The 21,856-nt window shown below is 42.6% G+C and overlaps 5 protein-coding genes across 5 annotated transcripts; all 5 read right to left on the bottom strand.

The window, feature by feature from the left end:
- Window positions 1-114: 114 nt before the first annotated feature.
- Window positions 115-7,107, bottom strand: LOC108098168. Its single transcript, XM_017200901.2, has 2 exons — window positions 6,807-7,107; window positions 115-6,742 (listed from the first exon to the last, which is right to left on the bottom strand). Exons 1-2 carry the CDS (start codon window positions 7,105-7,107, stop codon window positions 240-242), a joined length of 6,804 nt encoding a protein of 2,267 aa, XP_017056390.2. The 3' UTR covers window positions 115-239.
- Window positions 7,108-7,347: 240 nt separating this feature from the next.
- Window positions 7,348-9,559, bottom strand: LOC108098221 (uncharacterized protein CG42266). The gene is made up of 9 exons (XM_017201002.2): window positions 9,054-9,559; window positions 8,836-9,000; window positions 8,695-8,763; window positions 8,606-8,623; window positions 8,518-8,544; window positions 8,428-8,460; window positions 8,166-8,369; window positions 7,968-8,103; window positions 7,348-7,911 (listed from the first exon to the last, which is right to left on the bottom strand). Exons 1-9 carry the CDS (start codon window positions 9,461-9,463, stop codon window positions 7,453-7,455), a joined length of 1,521 nt encoding a protein of 506 aa, XP_017056491.2. The 5' UTR covers window positions 9,464-9,559; the 3' UTR covers window positions 7,348-7,452.
- A 20-nt stretch (window positions 9,560-9,579) lies between these two features.
- Window positions 9,580-11,635, bottom strand: LOC108098220. Its single transcript, XM_043208418.1, has 2 exons — window positions 10,473-11,635; window positions 9,580-10,411 (listed from the first exon to the last, which is right to left on the bottom strand). Exons 1-2 carry the CDS (start codon window positions 11,467-11,469, stop codon window positions 9,597-9,599), a joined length of 1,812 nt encoding a protein of 603 aa, XP_043064353.1. The 5' UTR covers window positions 11,470-11,635; the 3' UTR covers window positions 9,580-9,596.
- Window positions 11,636-11,688: 53 nt separating this feature from the next.
- On the bottom strand, window positions 11,689-21,749 carry LOC122319713. The gene is given in 4 exon segments (XM_043208417.1): window positions 11,689-12,012; window positions 12,074-12,178; window positions 12,181-12,552; window positions 21,067-21,749. Coding segments are annotated over 4 exon segments (723 nt in total). The 5' UTR covers window positions 21,167-21,749; the 3' UTR covers window positions 11,689-11,866.
- LOC108098219 (protein chiffon) lies at window positions 12,480-19,588 on the bottom strand. The gene is given in 3 exon segments (XM_043208416.1): window positions 12,480-18,135; window positions 18,138-18,700; window positions 19,180-19,588. Coding segments are annotated over 2 exon segments (5,070 nt in total). The 5' UTR covers window positions 18,682-18,700; window positions 19,180-19,588; the 3' UTR covers window positions 12,480-13,609.
- Window positions 21,750-21,856: the final 107 nt, after the last annotated feature.

Below are 21,856 nucleotides of genomic sequence, written 5' to 3'. Positions count from 1 at the left end.
GCTATCGATTTGTTTCATTTGTCTAACAAGTCGTGACACGAACATATTTTTCAAATTTCTATTTATATGGATGAACTGCTATTTGAAAAAAAAATATTTTAAGTTGTACATAAGTTTAAGTTCTAAAAACGTTTTTTATTTAGTTTTTATTTAATTTATATAAATTTTCTACTTTTAGTATTTATGATTGGGAATTTTCTCAAAAACGTCCAAGTTTTCGTTGAAACTCTCAATCATAGTTACCGCACAATTTTGTAGAAGCCATTGGCGCTGGCACATGGCCAGTACTCGATCCCCTCCTCCTGAAACGTTTGCACGCAAGATATTAGGCTTTCCTGAGGTGATTCTTCATACCAGTCTGTATCCTGTCCAGATGGGCTATAATGGCAATATCTGGTCTTCGAAACTTCGGCGCAACTGCAACTCTCCTTTTGGAAACGGAAGCTGGAGTCATATAGGACTTTAACCTCACCGTCATCCATGTATTTCGGAGCACAGGCACAGTGAAAAGGAACGTTCGATTTTAGCATAGGTGACTCTTGATCCTTCGGTGAAGGCTTTTTAGTACAAGGGCATTCTTCAACCGATGATAGCTTCTCTTCTTCCCATTGAGTGTTCTGGGATTTCTTGGGAGCGCAGGAACAGTGAAAAGGAACGCCCGATCTTAGCAAAGTTGACTCTTGATCCTTGGGGGACGGATGGTTACTACAAGTAGGGTTTTTAACCGATGAAAGCTTCTCTTCTTCCCCTTGAGTGATCTGGGATTTCCTGGGAGCGCAGGAACAGGGAAAAGGAGCGCCCGATTTTAGCATAGGTGACTCTTGATCCTTGGGTGACGGCTGTTTTGTACAAGGGCATTCTTTAACCGATGATGGCTTTTCATATTCCCGTTGAGTGTTCTGGGATTTCCTGCACCAACTGAAAAATCCGCTACGCCTTGACGATCTTTTACTTGTATTTTTGTCTTTATTTTTTTGATTTTTGTCTTGAGGCGATGGTTTTTGCTGAACCACCCTTTGGGATTCTTTTTCAATTGTAGGCTTATTTTTCTGACTACGTTTTTCGGGTTTTTTCAAACAAAGAATTTCACTCATTTTTGATGTTGGTTCTTTATCATTTGATTTGGGGTTTTCCTGGGGTTTTTTGTCGCTTTTTTTTAAGCATCCAATTCCGCTCGATTTTGACGGGGGCTTTTCGTAGTTTTTAAAATCTGTTTTTTTCTCGTGCTTCTGCTTTTCTTGCGAATTTTTATTGAGAGGTGTTATCTCTTTTCCTTGAGTTGTTTTTATATTTGCTTTTGATTTACCCTCCTGTTTTGGCGATTTTACACAACTGAAGATTGAAGCTTTAGATTTCAGAACGTGGTGTTTATTAAATTCATTACTCTGGCAGTTGCAGGGAATGTCATGTTCTTGAAACTTAATTTTATATAAAGAACCGGATGAGCATTTCTTCGAAGGAATTTCGTCTTCCATAACAGTGTCATATTCTTGAGATTTCACTCTACATAACGAACCAGATGAGAAGTTCTCTGAATGTATTTTGTCTTCCATAAGAATGTCATATACCTGAGATTTCTCCTTACAGAAAGAAACCGAAGAGTATTTTTTCGAAGGGATTTCATACTCCATAAGAAAAGGACAATTTCCTACACATTTATGATTCTTGTTCTTTTCTTCTTTAAATTTTTGAAAATTCGATAAGAAATATTCCTCGTAGCTATTTAAACTAGGAATCGTAACAAAAGGATTATACCTGTTTTTAACAAAAATCGGTGCCGGTTTACCAGGACAAATGCAGATGCTTCTTTCCGGTTTGAACTTATTTTTGGCTTCGGTTTTCCTTGAGTTACAAAATTTATTGATCGCCTGACGATCGCCTATAGACATGCTATTGCATTTATTAAAGGTCTTCATAGCAATACGATCTACATTGTATAAATCAGATCGTCCACTGCATTGACGACTTGTATTATTTCTGCTGTTTTTAAATCTCCGGAGATTAGTGAAGAGAACTCTTTGGCGATTCGGGCTATCTGTTAAGCAAACATCTTCTAACTCTGGATCAAACCTTTCCCGACCAGTTGAATTCCTTCCATATCCATATTCAAATCGATCGCAACCTGGATTCTCATATCGTCTCTTTTCATGACCATTATTATTGGTAACGTTTTCTAACGGTTTTACGCATTTTGGGTTGTCGCAGACTTCATAACTATTACTTGATTGCTTTGTAAGATTATCTGATCGGTTGACATAGCGATAACGTGGACGATCATCAAATTCTTCAGAGCATTCGTTGGAATCGCCTATGTGCTGTGAGTCCTTATATTTTCCATCTTGTTTTGAAGAGTTTGGATTCTTTTCTTGAGAATTTCTTTTCCTTTCCGCGCAAGGTGGTATTCTATGTGAATTTTCTTCCAAATCTTCCTTTTCTTTTCTATACCTCTCTTTTTTATCTAGACATTTTGGATTCTCACATAATTCCCCACCATGTTTTATTTCATAGCCGACTCCAAAAGCATGACCGGCGTTGTCACGATATTTGTTTGGATATACTCCTTTTTTACCCCGAAAATCAGGATTCCCACAAGCTTTGTAGTCATGTTCGTAATTGTCTTTTTCGTAACTATTTTGATTAGTTAAAAATTCTCGATTGGGAGAATTTTTCGCACAGGAGTCAACATCTTCGACCTTTTTGTTTTTCTTTGATTTAGTCTGGCTTTCAGAGTAGGTTCTTCCAGAAACAGAATATCCTTCCCTGTTTGTTGTAGTTTTGTTAGAGCAGTTCGGGTTTTCACATAATTTGGTATGTTGATTGCTTTGGTAAACTTGTTTTGGTTTTACAGATGATTTTATTCTTTTTTCAGGGCACTGCGGATTTTGGCATTTATAATATGATTCCTGATCTCTACGAACAACAGTAACTCGCCTTTTCATTACATTATAGCCAGTCTTTTGTCGTGCAGGGCAGTTTGGAGAGCAGTCTTCAGTAAAATAAGACTTTTCAGACCTTTGATTGCTGCAAGCATAATTTGAATTGTTTTCGGATCCTTCTGGATACATTTTCTTACTACCTTGAATATTTTTTTCTTTTCGTTCTTTGCAAAGTTTCTGTTTGTTTAGTGTTTCGTCCTTCTGATGGTTGATGGAATTTCTGTACAAAGATTCTTTTCCTGGACAGCTTGGATTCTCACATAGATCCCTTTCATCAGGTAAGCTCGAATAATTTTTAAGCGTTACATTTTCTTGACAATATGGATTATCGCAATAGTTATCATGTTCATCAGCGTGGCCACCCTTCTGAAAAGGTTGATAAACACATTCCGGATCGCACTCTATTATGTCACTTTGCACTTCGACAAGAGTTCTTTTCGAAGTTGGGAATACGGGATTATCCCGTGATCTTGAATATTGGATGCCTTCTGGACAAGTTGTAATGTCACCATATTGTGTAGGAATTTGCAAAAAGCTTTCTTTATGTGATCTACACTTTTCCATATCTCGGAAGGTGACTACCCCTCGATTGTTTGGTCCAAAATCTGATTTAAACGAACTTTGATATGGACAATAGTCAGGGCCTTTGCATGCACCTGAGTTCGTTTCATTTTGTTTATAAGGACATTCAGGATCGCTCCTTGAAAAGTCACTTACTGTTTCAATGGATTGGTTTCTATTTAAAACCGGGTAGCTTTCATTATCAAAGGAACTAGAATATTTTGAAGCTTTTGGACAAAATGGGTTCTCGCAAATTCCTGGCAGCTGGTGATCATAATTTGGGAAATAACTATCTTCAAACGTTTTATGTTTGGGTTGAAAGGTTTCCTTTTTTTGATGAATTTGACCTTCCTCGCATTTTTGCATTCCTTTATATGGACAGTATTCTGGACTTGGCCATTTTTCACGCGGACTTTGTCTTTTTGAACATGCTGCACCTTTGGATCGCTGGTTAAGTTCCAAATTCGGGATTGGATTCCTTCGGAATTCCTCCATTTTAGGAGTATTCCAAACACACTGAGGACTTGCACAAGGTTGCGTCATGTATTGAGGTGAACTTTGGTTGTTATAATTTCGCTGGGAATAATTGCTTTGAGCTTGGCAATTATTTACGCTTGTAATGGGCTTGTTATGGGGTTCCTGGTACGGTGGGCATTTTGGTTTCCTCATTTCTTTTGGGTAGTCATATTCACTTCTTCCAAACATTATTTTATTTCTGCACGATTCCTCGATGTTGACTGGACTTACACTACGCGTTAGGCTTTCATACACATGAGTTGATCCTGAGAAATTTGCAGGACCTGTTCTACTACATTGGTATTGTTTATTAGGACTGTTGTCCTCGAAAAAGTATCGATTTGGAGAAGCAGTTAAAGGATGGTCAAAAGAATTTCTTTCCGGAAAAGAACATCCTTGTTGGTTAGGTGGCTTTTGAGTACGCACTTGATTACAATTTTCATTATGACTATCTTTTAATTGGGTTAGGACTTTACAACATTTCGGTTTTGGCTTTGAGTTTCTAACACATTTACTTTTATTAATGCCCCTCTCATTGCCTTCTCCATTATTAATTTGCTTCTCAAGTCCAGCCAATGTCTGTTGCAAAATGGCAAGTATTTTCCTCACATCACACTTGTCAATCTTAGGCAGTCCTCCGATATTCTTTTCATCTTTGCAACTCGCTTGATCCTTAGCTGTTGAAATCGAAGTTTTCTGTTTTTCTGATAACGTTGACTTTTTTACTAATTTTTTCCGAGTACAACAGCATCGACTAAAAGACCGATTGGTTCTTTGTTTTCGAGTACGGCTTGGCTTTGCAGTTTTTAAAGAGGTTATTCGAGGTGATTTAAAATTGACCGAATTGGACTTTTGAGAATGTTCTATTTCTTTGCATCTACATTGTACTGCGTTTCGTGGTGCTTTATCTACTTCTTGGGAGCTTAATGTTGTTCTACCAAAATTTTCTTGCCTAGAGCATTCTTGTTTGGATTGGTTTTTATTTGGCATAACTGAATTTGCTTGCTGATGAAAAGATTGCTGAACTCCCTGAAAGTTGCATTTCGTTCCATAGCTCCTTGGCGCCATTAGTAAATCAGAAGTCTGAGTAATGGCCTCAGTACATTTTGGATCGCACACGACGCTATTGGTGGTTTGTTGTTTTGTTCTCCTGATTTGTGGTTCATATGAACTTGGTGATCTGTTACAATCCTGCGTCTTATTCGCCTGCCTTTCTCTTGAATTACGCGAACAAATACAACTGCTCTCCATTAGTTCATTGGAAGAATCAACTTTAGCCGAATGTCGACTGCCTTGATAAACATTTGGCGAGTTCTTTTCATACTGTTGGCATAAACTATTTTCACTCCCTTCTTCTCTAATACGCTGACGAAGTTGCATTGAAGGTGAAATACTGGATTGTGAATGTGTTTTACCCTCTATTCTGTTAGACTTCTCTCTAAACTTTGATGGGCAACAGGGATTGCCACATTTGCTCTTTTCATTTGAGTTCTTTTCATATTGTTGCCTAAAACTATTTTCACTCCCCACTTCATCAATGCGCTGACGAAATTTTATTGAAGGTAAATTACTGGCTTGTGAATGTGTTTTACCCTCTTTTCTGTTAGACTTTTCTCTAAACTTTGATGGACAACAGGGATTGCCACATTTGCTCTTTTCATATTTTTGGTTAAAACTATTTTCACTCCCTTGTCCTCTAATACGCTGGCGAAATTGTACTGCAGATGAAATACTGGCTTGTGAATGTGTTTTACCCTCTTTTCTGTTAGACTTTTCTCTTAAGTTTGACGGACAACAGGGATTGCAACATTTCCTCTTTTCATTTGAGACTGAACCACGATGTTTTGGCATTGTTCTTGGTACTGTGCTCCTTTGTGGCTGGTTGCTTCTTTTCCGAATTTTATCTTGAACCTTTGATGGATTCATTGAGCAGTGACACCGTTGGCCTTCTCTTTTTGCTGCACTCATCTTTTCCCCGATTCCAGGACTCTTCTCCTGAAAAAAAGTGGGACTCCTTTCTCGACTTCCTCTGGCCATATACTGATTGATCTCCACATTGCTGGGTATTTTAAGGCTCCACTTGGAACCTCCATCTGATGGTGGCTTGCTTATCTTTGTTATTTTATCTAAATAACCAGATTGACTTCGCTGTGCGGGAAAGCACTCCGCTTCGATATCCGTTTCCGAAGGGCTATAACCGCCATAATCCTTGTACGCAATTCCAGGACATTCTGGCTTAAAAGATATCCTAGAATTGACGCTGGATTTTGAGGAGGTTCTTCTTGTCCTTCGATCGTGACATACTTCCTCGCCACTATAAGCCCTGAAATCCAATTTCTGAAATACAATATCACTGTCTTTGCTGCAGCTTCTTCCCTGAAAATACTTTTCTTTCGAGAAATTTCTCCCCTTCCTTTCGGTTTCAGTGATTGTCTGGGTCTGAGCAACCATAAGCGTTTTAGTTTTCCGACCCCTACGGCGACTTTTCTTTTTGATGGTGCATTGACAGGAGTTATCAGATTTTAGGGGCGTACTAAGCTTATGATCATAAGGAGTTCGATTGAGAATAGCGCAGTTGACGATCTCCTCCAGAGATCCCTGGGAATTCTCTTTAAGTTCATCCTTGGCTTTACTTACATTTAGCTGCCAGGTGGAAGGGTAAATAGAAGCACTATTGCGTGATCTACTGCTTCCCCGAGAACTGTTACGACTCAGGTTCGGATGGTTCTCTGGAAAGAATCAAGTATATAACATATTTTATTTCAGCAAAGATTCTGACTCTTGCCAACCCACCACTTGGCTTCAGTTTCCTCCAGGATCGTGAGTCCTTCCTTTGAAGATCGCAGCCTGACAGTGTTCCTCCCGTCTTCCTTTCTCCCAAGAGACCAAAAGGATTGGATGCCAAGATTCTGTGCAGTTTTCTCACTGCCCTCGACGAGGATCTCTCCTGAGCTGGTTTGACCAGAGAAGGAGGCGCCGCGATGCCATCCCGCACAAATTCGGTGGCATCCTGGCACCTGCCGACACTTTTGCTCAAGGCTCGTCGCAGGAGGATTTGCTGGGCGGTGAGTCGCCTTTTGATAAGGCCATTCATCTCAAAGGAGCTGGGATCAGGAGAGGCTGCTTGAAGGCTCAGTTACATTGCTGACTAATTCTGACAGTTAAAAAAAAGTTACAATGAATAAAAAAAACACGAATCACCTATATCAGTTTTCTATTACTTTTACTATTTGAAACTACCGATTATAATCCTTTTATTTTATTATTCAACTTTATTGGAACATGTGACATTGTCAGAAAAAATATTGAGGATCTGTTCAGATAGTCCAAAGTATTCAGTCTTTAAGTTGTATTTTTTATTAAAGAGCTTTTTCATAACTTTCAGATCGTATGGGTTTCAGGCTTTTTTGGTTTGTCTTCCATTGCTGGAAATCTAGTTTTAGCATCTACAACAACATCCGCAACCGTAATCACAAGTGTAGCAGCTCTTTGCCACTGGTGCTTGGCAGCAAGGATTGTAGCAGGGATAGGGGTAAGGACAGCAGCCGTACTCCAGACACCGGGGTTTCGGATTGAGGACGAACGGAGGACTGGCAAACCGATCGTAGTGGCGTTTTGGTGTCCATTTCTTGCGCCGTCTGCGACGTTTCTTGCTCTTCAGAAAGCACAAGCATTCGACATTTGGTATTAGCTCCCGCAGAGTTCGTTCCAAATCCGTAAGATTGCATTCGCAGGTTAACTCATCGGGAAAAGTGTTGTCAGGCACACAGGTGCATTTGTCGTCCTGGTTACAAAGGCACTCGGCGTCCTCATCGATCAACTCTTCGTCAGAATTTTCAGGAGCACATTTGCAACACCGGCAGGTGTCCGGCTTTCCATTTGAAATACAAATGGGCACCTGTTTTGGATGTAAATACTCTATACTTAAAATCTGCTGGAACGACTATTTCCTACCTGAATGCATTTGTATGTTTTGTTTTTGGCATCGGTCACAATCACTTCCTGCGGAGTTTCCGGGAAGTTTTCTATCTCGTAAGGTGCTGCTCCCCCAGCTACTCCTCTTCCTTTTTCATTTTGTTCTTGTTCCGTCCTGGGGGATCACAGATTGTTTATTTTCTAGTCGAATCAACATGGTAAAGCGCAAAAGCTGACCTGTAAGAATTTCCGTTACCGCTTCCAACAAGGCGATGCTTGGACTTTCTCTTCTCGACTGTTTTAAGAGGATCTTCATTAAGATATTCAGGATCTGTAGGAGTTTCCGGATTCGATTTTTCTGTGGTGGGACACCGACAATTTCGTTGGACTTCGTTGTTTCGACCATAACGTATCCGGTCGCCGTAGACATTATTGGAGTTCCTAGAAGAATATAGAACGTTCAGAACAAATATTTTTGGGAAACACAGAAGAAACTTACCTTCTTGAGTGCACCCTCGATTCATCTTGGTATCTATAAAAAAAAAATGTAGTAACTTAAAATTTAAGAATCTTAAACACGGTACTGTACCCAGTCCGATTATTTGGAAATCCCACGCTGCAAGTAATCACAACTGTGAATAATTGCGAATTATTTTTGTTAAAAGTCTGATACATACCTATTTCGTCGACTATCACTGTGGAAGAGAAAAGTTAGTTAAGCATTGTTATTAATCATGCCCTCTTAATTTTAAGTTCTATGGCTTACTAGCGAAAACGGTCTTGTCCATAGTTATTCTCTGGCCTTCTCCTGGGTCTAGGTGGCGGATAATAATAGCTAAAAATAATATTAGAAGTATATTCAAGGGATAATAAAGTAAAATGTTTAAAAGAACAAAGTTTGACCTACCCTGGTGGTCCACCGCTTTGAGCAGGGTAGCCTCTGGGCCCCGGTCCCGAATATCCCCCAGGTCCTTGACCAGGATATCCAAACCCTTGGCCTTGATATCGTGGTCCTGGCCCTGGGTTCGGATCCGGATACCCTCTACCCGGCATCGGTGGTGGATCGTTCTTACTGAAAATGAGGTTTTCCCATTAGAACAGCCAATTGGGATACCCATTACTCACTTGACCACAATCAGCAGAATGGTGGGTTGAGCTGGAGGAGGCTGTGTTGTTACCCGCGAGTTTGTTTGGTGATAATTTGGACTATGGCTCTCATGGAGTATTGGAGTAATGGCGCCATGAATCGGAACCTCATATTGGGTTGGTGAATTTGTTGCGGTTCCTGGACGTGTACCGGGTTGATCTTTATATGGATTGTTTTGGTTATTATTGCCATCTCGCAGGGTGTACACGCTGTCCATCGATTGAATGGTACGGCTGGACACTCGACGACTGGTATTGCCATCTTTCCCAGCATCGGGCACTGCTCCAAGGGCCCCCGGCCAGGGAAGGACATCCGCGGGCCGGAGAACACAGTTCTTGCAGCGACAGATGATTTTCTCCGGCTCCGGCGCCGGCTCGTCACAGATCATTTTACCAACTGGTTGTCATTACCACCTAGACACCCTTTAGATCTGTTCGAAAAAAGGCCGAAAGGTGTTGAAAACAATTTTGAATCTGTTAAATTTGATTAATAAGCATAAGAGTGCTTTAATGCAGAATTTCTTAGGTCCTCGTTTTTCCGCTTCGCAAAGAAGTACGAGTTGACTTCGATTTGAGAGAAGATGGGGATTCTTTAAAACCAACAGACCGTTTTGGATTGCTCCTGCTTCTAAGCTTCACCTTTTGATCAGTAAGAGTTTCAGTGGAAGGGTTGAATCTTATATTGAGTATGGATTCTTTTTTTATAGGATCCGTGCCCAAGGATTTTGTTTCTGGTCGAACCTGGACTCCTTCGGTGCTTTGTAGTTTTTTAAAAGTGACTTTAGGTGTTCCTGGCAAGTCTTCCTTTTGATTCCCATTTTTATGCCTCGGTCGCTGTTTTAAAGAAGATTTCTTGCAGATCCGCTCAATTTTTATAGGTTCTCGGCGGTTTAAACCAGTGGTGCTGATTGCCTTATCGGTTGTGGCTATAATAGTTAGAAAGCTATTTTCACTGCTTGTTTCAATATCAGTTTGAAGTGTTTCATCTTTGGTGGTAAATCGCGTTTGTTTTTCCATTCGATTGAAATAGTCCTGTTCCACTTCCAACTCGGCTAATTTATTGCTGGTACTGCGATACCAGTCATCTTTATCCACCTGCTCCTCCTCCTCCTCCTCTTCTATATAGGAGTATCTTAGGTTTCCCCCCTCATGAAAGAAATCGCAACTGGAAGTGTAACTACATGTTTGAGGGGAGCCAAGATGGAAGATGGATTCGGGGGGCGTGTGAAAATACTGCTCTTGACCTTCTATTTCGTCCTCGGACTTTATGCTAGGTGGAGGTGCCTTAAGACAGGGGGGAAACAATTCATCCTTGGGACCTAAAGAGTATGCAGCCTCTGGATCTTCATGAAAAGGTTTCTGTGATAAGATGCAAGTTTTCCTGATTTCTTCGAACACTGTTACATTTCATTGAACACCACATGGTTGTGCCAGAATCTCTTGTGGACTGGCTGGGAGATTGCTGAGGAACCGAAAACTTATTACTTTCATTGGTCGAATTCGAAGCTTCTAGAGTTTTTGGCAATACGTTCAAATCCTCTGTACTGCTTTCCTGGTTCTGCAGGTGAATGTAGGCAGGGGGTTTTGGCGGTCGTTTCCTTTTCCGTTCCTTTAACCAGGGTAATCGCTCCGGAAGGGATTTCTTCTGAACGCTTGGCTCAGGTGGTGGATAATGATTAGATGAAGGATAAGAAGCCATGGGCTGTAGGATCAACGGTTGCACAGGTAACTGCACCACCTGTACCGGTGGTACACTTCCTCTCAACAGGTTCCCTTGGCTCAAAGTAGACAGCAACTGTTGTTGTTTTGAATTATTTGCTATATAGTTGTTCAACCTATCAATGGTTACACACATGATATCCGTTAGTACTGAGAGCTTGCAATTTTTGGAGTCTGAATTCTGATCATCTTGATTTTGAATAGAAACGGGTTCCACTTGTTCTTTCGCTGTTAGATTGACCTTCTCTGACTGCAAATAACCATCCAACCCCTTTAAAATATCCTTAAGATCGTGCACAGCTTGCTGGCAATTCGAATTATTGGATTCTTCTGGCAATGATATTTCCCCAAGCGAATCACATTCGTACTGATCTCCTGCATTTAAGCGGTAAGGGAGATCAGCCAAAGTTTCATACCCAGTACACGGTAAAGAATTGGAACAGACATTGAAGTTCCATGGATGCCCCAACTGCATTGGATCATATATTGGCGGATATGTCACGAAGTAAGGATTAAGTAGTTCCCTTCTTCGCCTCCTCCGAGGTCTTAGAGGTCCTGACCCATTCGCTTCGATATTAAGGCACACTCGACGGGTTCTCCGCATCGTGGTGGAGCTCACAGGAGCCGGATAAAGAGAATCCAGGCTTAGTTGGGATCTTCGACTTCGCTCTAACATTTTTTAAAGTCTTTCTGACCACTTGAAAAAAACTGGTTGTGCAAGTTTCAAACAATAGATGAAACTTTTTAATTTCAAATTAAATTTTGACAACGGGCCTAAAATTTGAGGGTAATTTCATTGATAGGCTAAAAGGAAGAAGATTTTTGAAATGTCAATACATTTTTTTAGACAATTATGCGAAAACGTAAACCTTTGAAAATAACTTCCAAAATAATATAGAATTTAAACGACTAATTTTCGCTTTATTCGACTTCTGAAGTTTTTTAAAGGTAATAATCGGATCAAAAATGAATTAAAATATAAATAGAAGTGATAAAAGATGACTGTAGTTAAACAGCGGAATCGATCGAAGTATGGGATTGTTAAAATAATAGCTGCATTGAAAATATGTTCTTCACTTCCTCGGATCCATTATCTTGTGACGGGCATTTATATGGGCATTCTCGCCGGGGATCTGGCTGCGGAAATGTGCCCACTCCTTCTGGTAGTACTGAAACAGTGCCACCGGATCGCAGTTCCTGGATTTTCCACGACGGCGAGCTAAAATCGCAGAAGAAAAGTGTTATTAAAATAGTGAGTAATTTGTATTACCATTACTTACCACAAGTGGATCCCCTACTAGCACTACGCGGATGCGACTTGCTGCGCCGGCGGCGTTGCGTCCTTGGACGGACTTCATGTGCTTCCGATTCACCACTGGACACGGGGGCTCTTTACCATGACGAGTCTTGCTGCGACTGCGACGCTTTCCGTTTGCTTGAGACTGTTCGGTGAACAAATCCATGGTCGCCGGAGGAGGTACGGATGCCTCCATCAGGAGTTTCTCTTTGAAAAGTCGAGCCAAGTCCCCAAAGCCAGCGCCGCCACGGGAGCGCTGCTGCTGGTCGTCATCCCGCTCAGTCTTCGACTCCTTCTCCTTGTCAGATGAGCATGGACATGGTGGCGCCGCATTCTCCTTGTCCTTATCAACACCTAGTTTGGCACGTGAGCTGACGGTGCCCCGTTTATGCAGGCTGCTGAAATTGTCCTCCTTTGCGTTCTCCGCCAGACGTTCCTCATACTTGATGAGTTTGCGCAAGTCTAAATTGGGATGGGATCGAATCAAAAAAGTGACCAATAGCAGGGGGAATAAGGATGGTGGATCATGGGAATGTTATAGGTGCGGCATGAATGATGGCGAAACGGGATTGCATAATCTACATTAGTTACTGCAATCAACTATAAAAGCCAAAAGGCTCCCAAAACATTTCTCAAATATTATTATTAATATGTGCCAATTTTAAAAATACTCGTACAATTTAAGAAAATAGGAAAAAATTAAAATAAAAACCTGTATGCTTGTTTTTATCCACTAAAATTCCATCCCTTTCACTATACGTTTAATAAATCAAAATCGATAGGTGTTTAATTGAATATTTAATTTACTCTTTTGTTTTAATATTTTTACAATTGCTTTTGGTTTTTGTTTAAATTTAATTTATCTGTTACATAGTTTACTTTCTTCCTTTTTTATTTGCTTGAGCGTTGACTTGATAATAATACATGGCTAAGAAAATGAAAACAGTTTAATAGGTGATTTCCACAGTAAAAAACAAAAACGATAAATGGAAACTTTACTACTTAAAACTAGTTTGAAAATGAGAGATTTTGGAATAGTCCGAAAGTGTTGATCAGTTTTAATTTTCCGGGGGGGCAGGGAATTTGTGCTAAACTAAGATTAAACTAAGGCTTATGTACGTAATTTCGTGTGTGGTTTGTGTGTGTTTTAATTATGCTACATTTAGTTGATGGTTGGTGTTGGGTTTTTTCATTCCTTTCTGAATTAAAGTTGGCGAAATTCCTATTCATCACATGGAACTTTTCGAAACGTATTAAAGTACTCAGATCGATTGAAACGAGCACTTTAATAGTTCTTCAATCAGTTACAATATCACCGAAATTAACCAGAAATGAATTTGAAACGAGTATGGAATTTAAATCGATTTGTTTTTGTGGTTTTGGAGGGATTTGTGGCCTAAAAATACCTAAAAACTGAAACTTATTACTCAACGTCGCTGTACACACTAAAAGCTAAACGTGATTGGTTCTGAATGATGCGTTTCTTGATCTGGATGATGATAATGATGACACAGGTTGCTCAGCGGCGATATCGAAAGCGCCGGAATGGCGCCCTCAGCCGCCGGCAGGTGACACGCACCTCCTTCTTGAGGAACTGCGAGATGGCCAGGGACTTGACGGCAGCTGTGGCGGCTTCAGCGGCACAACTGCTAGCTGCCTTTCCATTATTCGGTGGCGCATACTTTGAGATGTCGAACTTTCGCTTGGGCGTCGTCTGGTGTGGGCAATGCTCGTGCGAATCGCCCGCCTGGGTGTTGCTCAGATCCAGATCAGTGTCCAGGCCATCGGAGGAGACGGTGAAGATGTCCGAATTATCTCCCAGTTTCTCACTCGGCGAAATGCAGCTGCCCAGGCTTCCGTTCAGCTGAGGAGTTCTCCGCTGCTGTTGTTGGACTGGCCCAGTACTTGGCGTTGAGGTTGCCTGCAGCCGCTGACCATTATGCAGGGTGAGCAGGAGCTTCTTGCCAGGCGTCGTCGAGTGCTCGTCTGGCGGCGTGGTTACGGATATGGAGGGTAATCGTGCTCGTTTCTCCGGCGGATCCGCGCTCTTCTTGCCGATCTCCTGCTCTTCGTACGCATCTTCAAAGACATCCTCATCCTCCTCCTCCTCCTCTTCGACATCCGCATCGGTGGCTTCAATCTCGGCTTCATCATCCTGCTGCTGATCAACAGAATCCGCCACAGTCTCATCCTCCTCGGGCAGACTCTCCATTTCATCCGCCTCCGGTTCAGCCTGTTCGTCCACATCGGTGGCTGGCGGAGTCATGACTGTATCTTCTTGGGAATTCTGTTTATCATCGGCAGGCGATCCTTCGCCATCTCTACCACCTGGATTGCCGCCACCTTCATCATCCTCATCTTCTTTGCTCAAAAGTTTTTCCCTTGTCGCAGATGTCGTAGTGGTTGTGGTGGTCGTGGTCTGCTCCTCCTCTGTTTCCATAGGTTCTTGCTTAATAGGATGAAGCTCGGCGATACCAATTTTCTGGAAATTAATTCGCTCATCTGGCATAGATCGTTGGCTAACCAATCCTCCTGCGTTGCGCCTTCTTTGAGCTTTTGGCCAACCCGTTCGATTAGATTTAAGGCTCTTCTTCTTCCTATAACAGCTGGCATAAAGATTGAGATTGTTCCGTCTACTGGAGCCTGGTAAGTTTCCTCTGGCTAAGTCCTCTTCATCATCGCCACTCCCAGCGTCGCCCAAAATGAGATCGCAGAGGTCGAATTCGCTGGTGAAGCAATCTGTGGGTGGTGGAGTTTGGGGAGTATTGGCAAGCCTTTCTTCTCTTCCTTCAGTCTCCTTCTCCACTGGCAGTTCATCTACATCCAGATCATACTCCTTGCCAGCTAGCTCTAGATATTTATCCAACTGCCAAGCAACGAAACCTGGATTACAATACTGGGTGGCTTGGTCCAAAGCTTTGAGGGCATATGGTTCCATTTCGTATTCGAGCAGACCCTTCTTGCTGGTCAATTTGCGAACTCCTCGAAGGGCACCTAATCCGGTGGCTTGTTGGGGATTGACCCTCCCTGCAGTGGCTAACAGCGGGTTGCCTCTTCTGTTTCGCTTGCCCAAAAGCACACTCGCTGACGCTTCTCTTCGACTGGTCGAGAATTCCAACCGACGCGAGTAACTGTGAGTCAGATTTTGTGCTGCAGGTGTCAGCCGACGACTTCTGGCTGGCGAAGAAGTTCCCGGCGTGGGATTCGGCGCTGGTGCTGGCGGGGAATGATCGTATTTGTTCTGTCCACGCCTCATTCTCTTAACCGTCTCACTAATCTCGGTGGCAAATCGAATTTCTTCGACAGGAGTGGCAGCTTGGGAACGAGTTGTTCGAGGCGATGAAGGTGCAATTGGTTCCTGCTTCACAGGAGTTTTCAGCTTAGGAGCAACCACCGGAGGGGGTGGCTCTTCCGCTTCAGAGTTGGTTTTACTTTGCGAGTCCTGACGCTGTCGAATAATGCAACTAACCAAAGCCAGTGTAGAAGCGTGTTCTCTGGGAGACTTCCTTGGCGGCAGCTCGGCAATTCGCGCCAGCTGCTTATTCCGGCAGGTAATCCCACTACGCTGACTGTTGCTGCAACTGGAACTAGAGGTGCTTCTCACCCTCTCGATCAGCTGCACTCGATCGCCCAGAGAACCTGAGGCAAACTCCCTCTCCAGAAGCTCTGGCGTGCTGGCCTTGCTATCACATTTGGCTACGGCAGTTGCTAAAGAACTCCCCTCTAGTTGCTGCAGTTGCTCCTGCTCCTGCTGATATCGCTGGAGGAGATGCAGCTTCTTGTTCTTGAAAGTAGCACAAGAGGAGGACTGGGCTTCCTCTTCCTTCTTCGGAACAGGCTTCTGGTCCTCCTGTTTCAGCTGCACTTCCTTCTCCTGCTTTCCTTCGTTTGCTTCGCGGCACAAAGCACAACTGTGTGCTGGCAATGTTTTAGACATGGGTATGGGACCCATTTCATAGGGCAGTTTCCTATAGTTAGTGCTACCGTAATACGTGTAATAGTTCTCTTCACCCGCGTCCTGTCGCAGAAACACCCGATTCCATAGCTCTCCGCTTGGCAGCGATTCAAAGGTGTACTGCATTTCTTGTAGCCTTTCACTTTTGCTACAATCAAAGAACAAGTCTATCGCTGGTGGCACCACCTTCGGCTGTTTACCCTTGTTTTTCGTAGGACTCGAAAGCTTCTGGCTTTTGCCGCGACTTCTTCTCGTGGGCGACGATTTGGTTTCGGTCAACTCCATCTCTCCGGCACTTCGGTTTATGGTTAATCTCGAAAGCCGCCTAGCTGCTCTCTGTTCTCGAGTATCCGTGGATTTGCGATGGGTTGCCGGGACTTTTCGTTGGCTGCCAGATACGTAGTCCTCGTCGCTGCCAGATGATAAGCTGCTCTCCACCTCCTCTTCTAAATCGTCATCCAAAATATTTTCTAGATCCTCAAACAGTTCCTCCACTTCAACTACTTCCTTCTTAATTTTTATTTTCGGCTTTTCTGATTCCCCCATCCGATCCTCCAGTTTATTTGCCATTTTCCGACTGGTTGTCTGCCTCAGTTGCTGCTGCTGATGACTACTTGCGGTGGCGGCTGTCACAATAGCCGTAGCTGTGCGACTGCTTTTCCTGGTGGCCACCACTTGCTCCTGCTTTATCTTGATCTTTAGCTGCGGCTGTGGCTGCGGTTTAGGCTCTTCTTCTGGCTGGATGGGGGCGCTCGGAAAGCGCTGCTGGTTGCTATTGCTGCTACTGCTCCCGGTGGACAACTGGCGTTGGAGTAGCTGCTCCTGGGGCGCTGCTCCTCCTCCTACTTTTCTCCGCCGTCCTACCGCCTGAGCTCGCTTACGTATGCTAGAAGTGGGCAATCCTGAAGATTCTTTCGTCTCTGCTTCGCTGGTGCTGGTGTCTAAGCTAGCGGAGGAAATGCTGTACCTGCCTCTCACATCCGATGTGGTTTGCCTATCCACATCTGTGGGCAACTCACTACTGCTCCGCGTGGTTGACACCGCTGTCCTAGGAAACATAAAATTCTCCGCCTCACCATTAAGTCGTTGCAGCTCGGTTTGGCGGATTTTTTGGAACTTGACGATTAGCGATGGCGAGTCCACCTGGTTGGGTGGCCTTCCTCTTCCTCTCGGAGGTGTAGCACATTCCTCCCTGGTTTCCACAACTTTGTAAAGCGAGGAAGGCGGCAACATGGCTCTTATTGGCGGTGACAACCCTGAGTTCTGTGTTTTCCTACGACCCGAATTAGTTGTGGGTGTTGCCGCCGCAGTGGTAGGATGCTCCTGGCGCTGCAGCTCCGAAAGACTCCCAGGTAGGTTTCCCAGAACCTTTTTGCCACTCGGAGAAGGCGTTTGAGGTGAGGGAACTGCTGCTGCTTGAAACTTTTCCGACGAATGCTTCCCCTTGGTTATTCTTTTAGACTTCTCGCGCAGTGCCGGCGATGGCCTTTGACGGGGACTCTGCAGCTCCTCATTACTTATTGATTCATCCACATCCATGTCCAGTTCACTCTCTTCGGGTTCCGCCTCTAGGAACCGATTCACATCCGCTGAACTACGAATTAATGTGTCAAGAGCCAGGAAATTATCTGGGTTCTTGGCAAACAGTTCGTGATCTTTGCTCTGCAAATGGATATTTAGGATATCGTATTCCAATTTGCAGATCTCGCACACTCCTCCTTGTTTCTCACTCGAATCCTTGGGTTCACGACAATTGGAACGTGGACTATTCGGAATTGCCGACTGTTTTTTAAGCTGCTGCAGAGCTGGATGCCGGGGCTTGTCTTCACCTGGCTTTTCCTTCTGAGACGTGCGTGAACCCAAAGACTTGCGGGTCATACTCTGCTCCTTCTCCTTTGTCTTCGACTTGGTTATTAGTCGAAAGGCGCCGTCTTCGCTGCTTAAATCTATCTTTGGCCAGTCGTCTGGCTGCTTGATGAGATGATAGTAAGGTCTATAGTTACGCTTTACGGATTCGATCTTCACATACTGCTTTTTTAGCTGAATGTGATGTGGGCTAGCTGAGGCTGCCCCTGTTCCACCTTCTTTTTACCCTCGAGGTATTGTTTAAGCTCGGTCTGAATACGCTTTATAAATCGCTGCGCATAATCCGTTTGCCAGATGGTATAGCTTCGCTTTATTGATGTTGTAGGCGTGCTATTGCTGCTGTTTGCCACCCCAACGGTGCTCCTTCGCACACGACTTAGTATAGCATCCGCTCTTGATTGCCTTTGATTCGGCTTCCTTGCCGAACCATCATCCTGTTGATAGTGGTTGGTGGGAGTGCTTGGAGTTCCTTGTGTTCCGGGTGTACCGGAGCTGGCTTCTGGTTTATCGGTGACAAAGTGTGTGATATTGTCGCTCAGAAAAAATTCAAGATGTCCACCCAAAGCCTTGATATCAGATTCAATACGCTTCGCTAGCTGGTGATCGCAGATATCCAGGTAGAACTTAAAGTGGCACAGGGGGCGTTTGCTTTTGATGACCTTTACTTTCGGAGGAGTGCCAGCTGCTGCTGTTGCGGAAGTTGCTGCTGTTGTGTGGCTAGTTGTTGTTGCGAGTCTGCTGGCGCTTTGTTTGTCCGACTGCGGTTGCATACCTTCTGGCGCAAATTAGCTGTAGCCAAAGGACCCAGAATTAGAGAGAAAAGAGAGCGGAGAAACGCTATTAATACAATATTTCTTCTTAATTAACTGCAGTCGAACTTGGACAACAATGATTAATAATATTTGAGAATTGCATTAGAAACATGCACATAGTAAAAATTTAGAAATGTTATTTTAAATTAATCTTAAAACTATTTGACAATGAGTAATGAGTAATTTTAATTGGTCATAACAACAAAAAGTCCATATTAAAACTTATCAAAATCTAAAAAAACAAGTGTTTTAAAAAAAGCATTTACATATCTGGTTTTGCATTTGTGTACACAAAGAGCAATGATTAATTCTAATAACTTTGTGCTTCATAATTTCCCTCCAATTTTGTTGGGGTCGACTTGATCCACTTCAAATTTAGAACTACACGCAAGACAGTAAACAAAAATTTTTCCAAGTTGTTCGAAATTCGACTACAGTTTAAAAACCAACACCAACCGCTTTTGCAACTTTATTTGCCAAGGAAAAATCTACTATAAAAATAAATCACTGTTTAATATCCTTCTCCTGGTGGTTCTTCTTCTTTTCGCTCCTTGCAGGCGTCGTGTGTTACGCAATTTTCCTTTCAGATACACACTAATTAAATCAATAACTGCACTCGAATGCATTTCGGTATGTATTTGGCTAAAAGCCCATCGAATACCGAGTGTGAGTTAATTTATTTTAATTCCAAACTAAAATGGGACCACAGAAACCCAAGCGGGTGGAAGAAGAAGAAGAAGCAGCTGTGCTGGTACAGAGGGTTGCCAGGTTGGAAAGTGCTGCCAACGCGCTCAGGAATTAGTGATGATAAAGTTGCGTTGTTGTACTCTTGCAATGCATTCGATTAAAACAGGTTTTATTTCTAATCTCTTCCAGGAAGGGCAAAAACAGCCTCGAAAAACACATGTGCAAGACTAGAGATTGCAATATTTAAAACGAATTTGTGCTGTGTAAGCTAAAACATCTCGAGATAGAAAATAGCTGACATTAACGTGATTCACCAATTGGCTTATCTAACAACTAATTAAATAACAAATACTATCTGTTTTCGATATATCGTAATGTTCTTTGTTTTCCTTCTATCTCAATTTTTTGTTTATTTAATTTTTTTTTGTTTTGATTTTAACAACCCAAATACAATGCGAATGGCCTGACAAAGGCATAATAGCCGATGACCGATATTAAACTCAGATTTACAATTAGTCCGGCAACCTTGCCAGTCCCCTGCGCGCACAACACTTGTAAATAAATGATCTGCACAACACAAATATACATATACCAACGGGCGTTAATATAACCTGAAAAACGAGCACATCGGCACGCTGCGCTGGCACTTTTTCTGCCCCCACTTTATATTCGCCATTACAACACGAACTGTTTGCGCAAAGTAAAATGCGAGAGAACCTAGTGGCAACCCTCAAGCGACCGAAGAAGCAACAACATGAAAGAAAAAAAAAGAGGACGAGCACACAGAAAGCAAGGCGAAAAATAAAACTCGAAAAAAAAAACGCACAAAACGCAAACGAGAGGGAGAGAAGAAAAGGCAGTCGGCAATACACACAGTTCATACATACAGTGGCAGTAAAAATAATAACACTGATAGTAAAAAGAACGGGTTTGCATAAAAAAAGTATGATAAGTGTTATTATTTTCTAAATTCTTGCTCCTTTTTTTAAATTGTATATGAGAATATAATCGTTGGTTTTTAAAGGTTACAAACGTGGCTTTTGAACTTAAATTTTACAACGGGTGCCTACTGCTTTGCCCGCAGTTGTATGTGTATGTTTATGGAAAAAATTCATGTGAAGTCGCGGATGAAGCTGACAATGCGGTGGAGGCCGAAATACACACACGAAAGTAGAAAACCAGGCCCAGGGCAGCAACAACAGCTATGACAACAAGCACAACACCAAAAACACAGTACAGTGGCCCATTAGAGCCATGTGTCTAGGATTTCCACTAAAAGTTTTTTGTCCAACAGTACATGCGCCTTTGATAACCGTTTTTCTTCGTTGCCGGTCTTTTTTTTATGGAATGCCCTTCTTGTTTTTAACCATTGTTTCATGTATATTTATGTACATGAGTGTTATTCACATCTTCCGAGTAATACCCGTTTTTATTTTTCTTTTTCCATTGCAACGTATTTCTGGCTGTGCCGATGCTCTTTTTCTCGCCTGCGCTTTGAACGCACGTTCGTTGTAGGGGAAAAAATAAATAAAAATGGTGACGAATCGTTTGAAATTCAGCCGAAAAGCCGCAACTGAAAAACAGTGTGCATAAAAAATAACAAACCAAAAACACACTCAACACACACACGCACGCACACTTCTACGGATTGCTTACCTTTCAGAAATTCACGGAGTTGCTCGGCCGATATATTCCTATAGCCCAAATCATTTAGATACTGCAGAATAGCCCGAGCATCCAATGGCAAATGTGACATTTTTGGAATTCGCCAAATAGAGCAATTGTTCTTGACTTTTCGTATTGTTAATTTTTTGTTTATATTCCACCCTCACACATACAGACGCGCGCGCACTCCACAGACACACACACGACTGCGAAATCGCCGTTTCAATTCTCTTTCTCGTTTGTTTCGTTTGCTTCTTCTTAATCGTGTTCGTCTTCGTGCGCCGACAATCGACCAATTTTCACTGTACTTTTGCTTTGCGTTGGCCGTTTTTTATTTTATACTTCTTACTTGCGTCAAATTACTTAGTTGAAAACACTAAATATACACAACTGTATTGGAACGGTCGGTTACAGGGTCTATTTGCCTTTGACCGTCGTTCAACCAAACGCCTTTGTTATTTTATGCTTTTCAGCTGCTTTCCACGGTAGGGGCGTTGCCAATTCGATTGTGCACGCACAGTTCGACTGTCTGAATAGGTATTTTCCTATTTTCACATATTTCCTCGTTAGTTTTATAACAATTTTCACCAATTGAAAATAAAGTGTACACGAACAGAGCAGCGCACACACGCTCGTCAGCCAAGTTTTCGTCGAGTTATCGATAGCTGTGGTGTCCAGCGATGGGCGATGGCTCAGGGTGGCGTGAGTAAGTCATGGTAACGATTTTGTAGAGAAAGTGGAAGTTTTAATTTTCTTACTAATTAGTTTTTATAAAAAATGT

The sequence above is a fragment of the Drosophila ficusphila genome, unplaced genomic scaffold (genome assembly GCF_018152265.1).
Source record: "Drosophila ficusphila isolate 14025-0441.05 unplaced genomic scaffold, ASM1815226v1 contig_436, whole genome shotgun sequence".
Classification (NCBI taxonomy): domain Eukaryota; kingdom Metazoa; phylum Arthropoda; class Insecta; order Diptera; family Drosophilidae; genus Drosophila; species Drosophila ficusphila.
Note: the sequence above shows the minus strand (reverse complement) of the source record. Positions and strands in the feature narration are given on the sequence as shown.

Bases quoted from the DNA above. Each gene is read 5' to 3' on its own strand.
- LOC108098168 (XM_017200901.2), bottom strand. From the start codon at position 7,107: ATGAATGGCCTTATCAAAAGGCGACTCACCGCCCAGCAAATCCTCCTG. The intron at 6,743-6,806 runs GTGGGTTGGCAA...GATTCTTTCCAG, and splicing joins GAGGAAACTGAAGCCAAGTG to AGAACCATCCGAACCTGAGT.
- LOC108098221 (XM_017201002.2), bottom strand. From the start codon at position 9,463: ATGATCTGTGACGAGCCGGCGCCGGAGCCGGAGAAAATCATCTGTCGC. The intron at 8,764-8,835 runs GTAGGTCAAACT...TATTATTTTTAG, and splicing joins CAAAGCGGTGGACCACCAGG to CTATTATTATCCGCCACCTA. The intron at 7,912-7,967 runs GTAGGAAATAGT...CATCCAAAACAG, and splicing joins AAACATACAAATGCATTCAG to GTGCCCATTTGTATTTCAAA.
- LOC108098220 (XM_043208418.1), bottom strand. From the start codon at position 11,469: ATGTTAGAGCGAAGTCGAAGATCCCAACTAAGCCTGGATTCTCTTTAT. The intron at 10,412-10,472 runs GTGTTCGAAGAA...ATGAAGATCCAG, and splicing joins GTGTTCAATGAAATGTAACA to AGGCTGCATACTCTTTAGGT.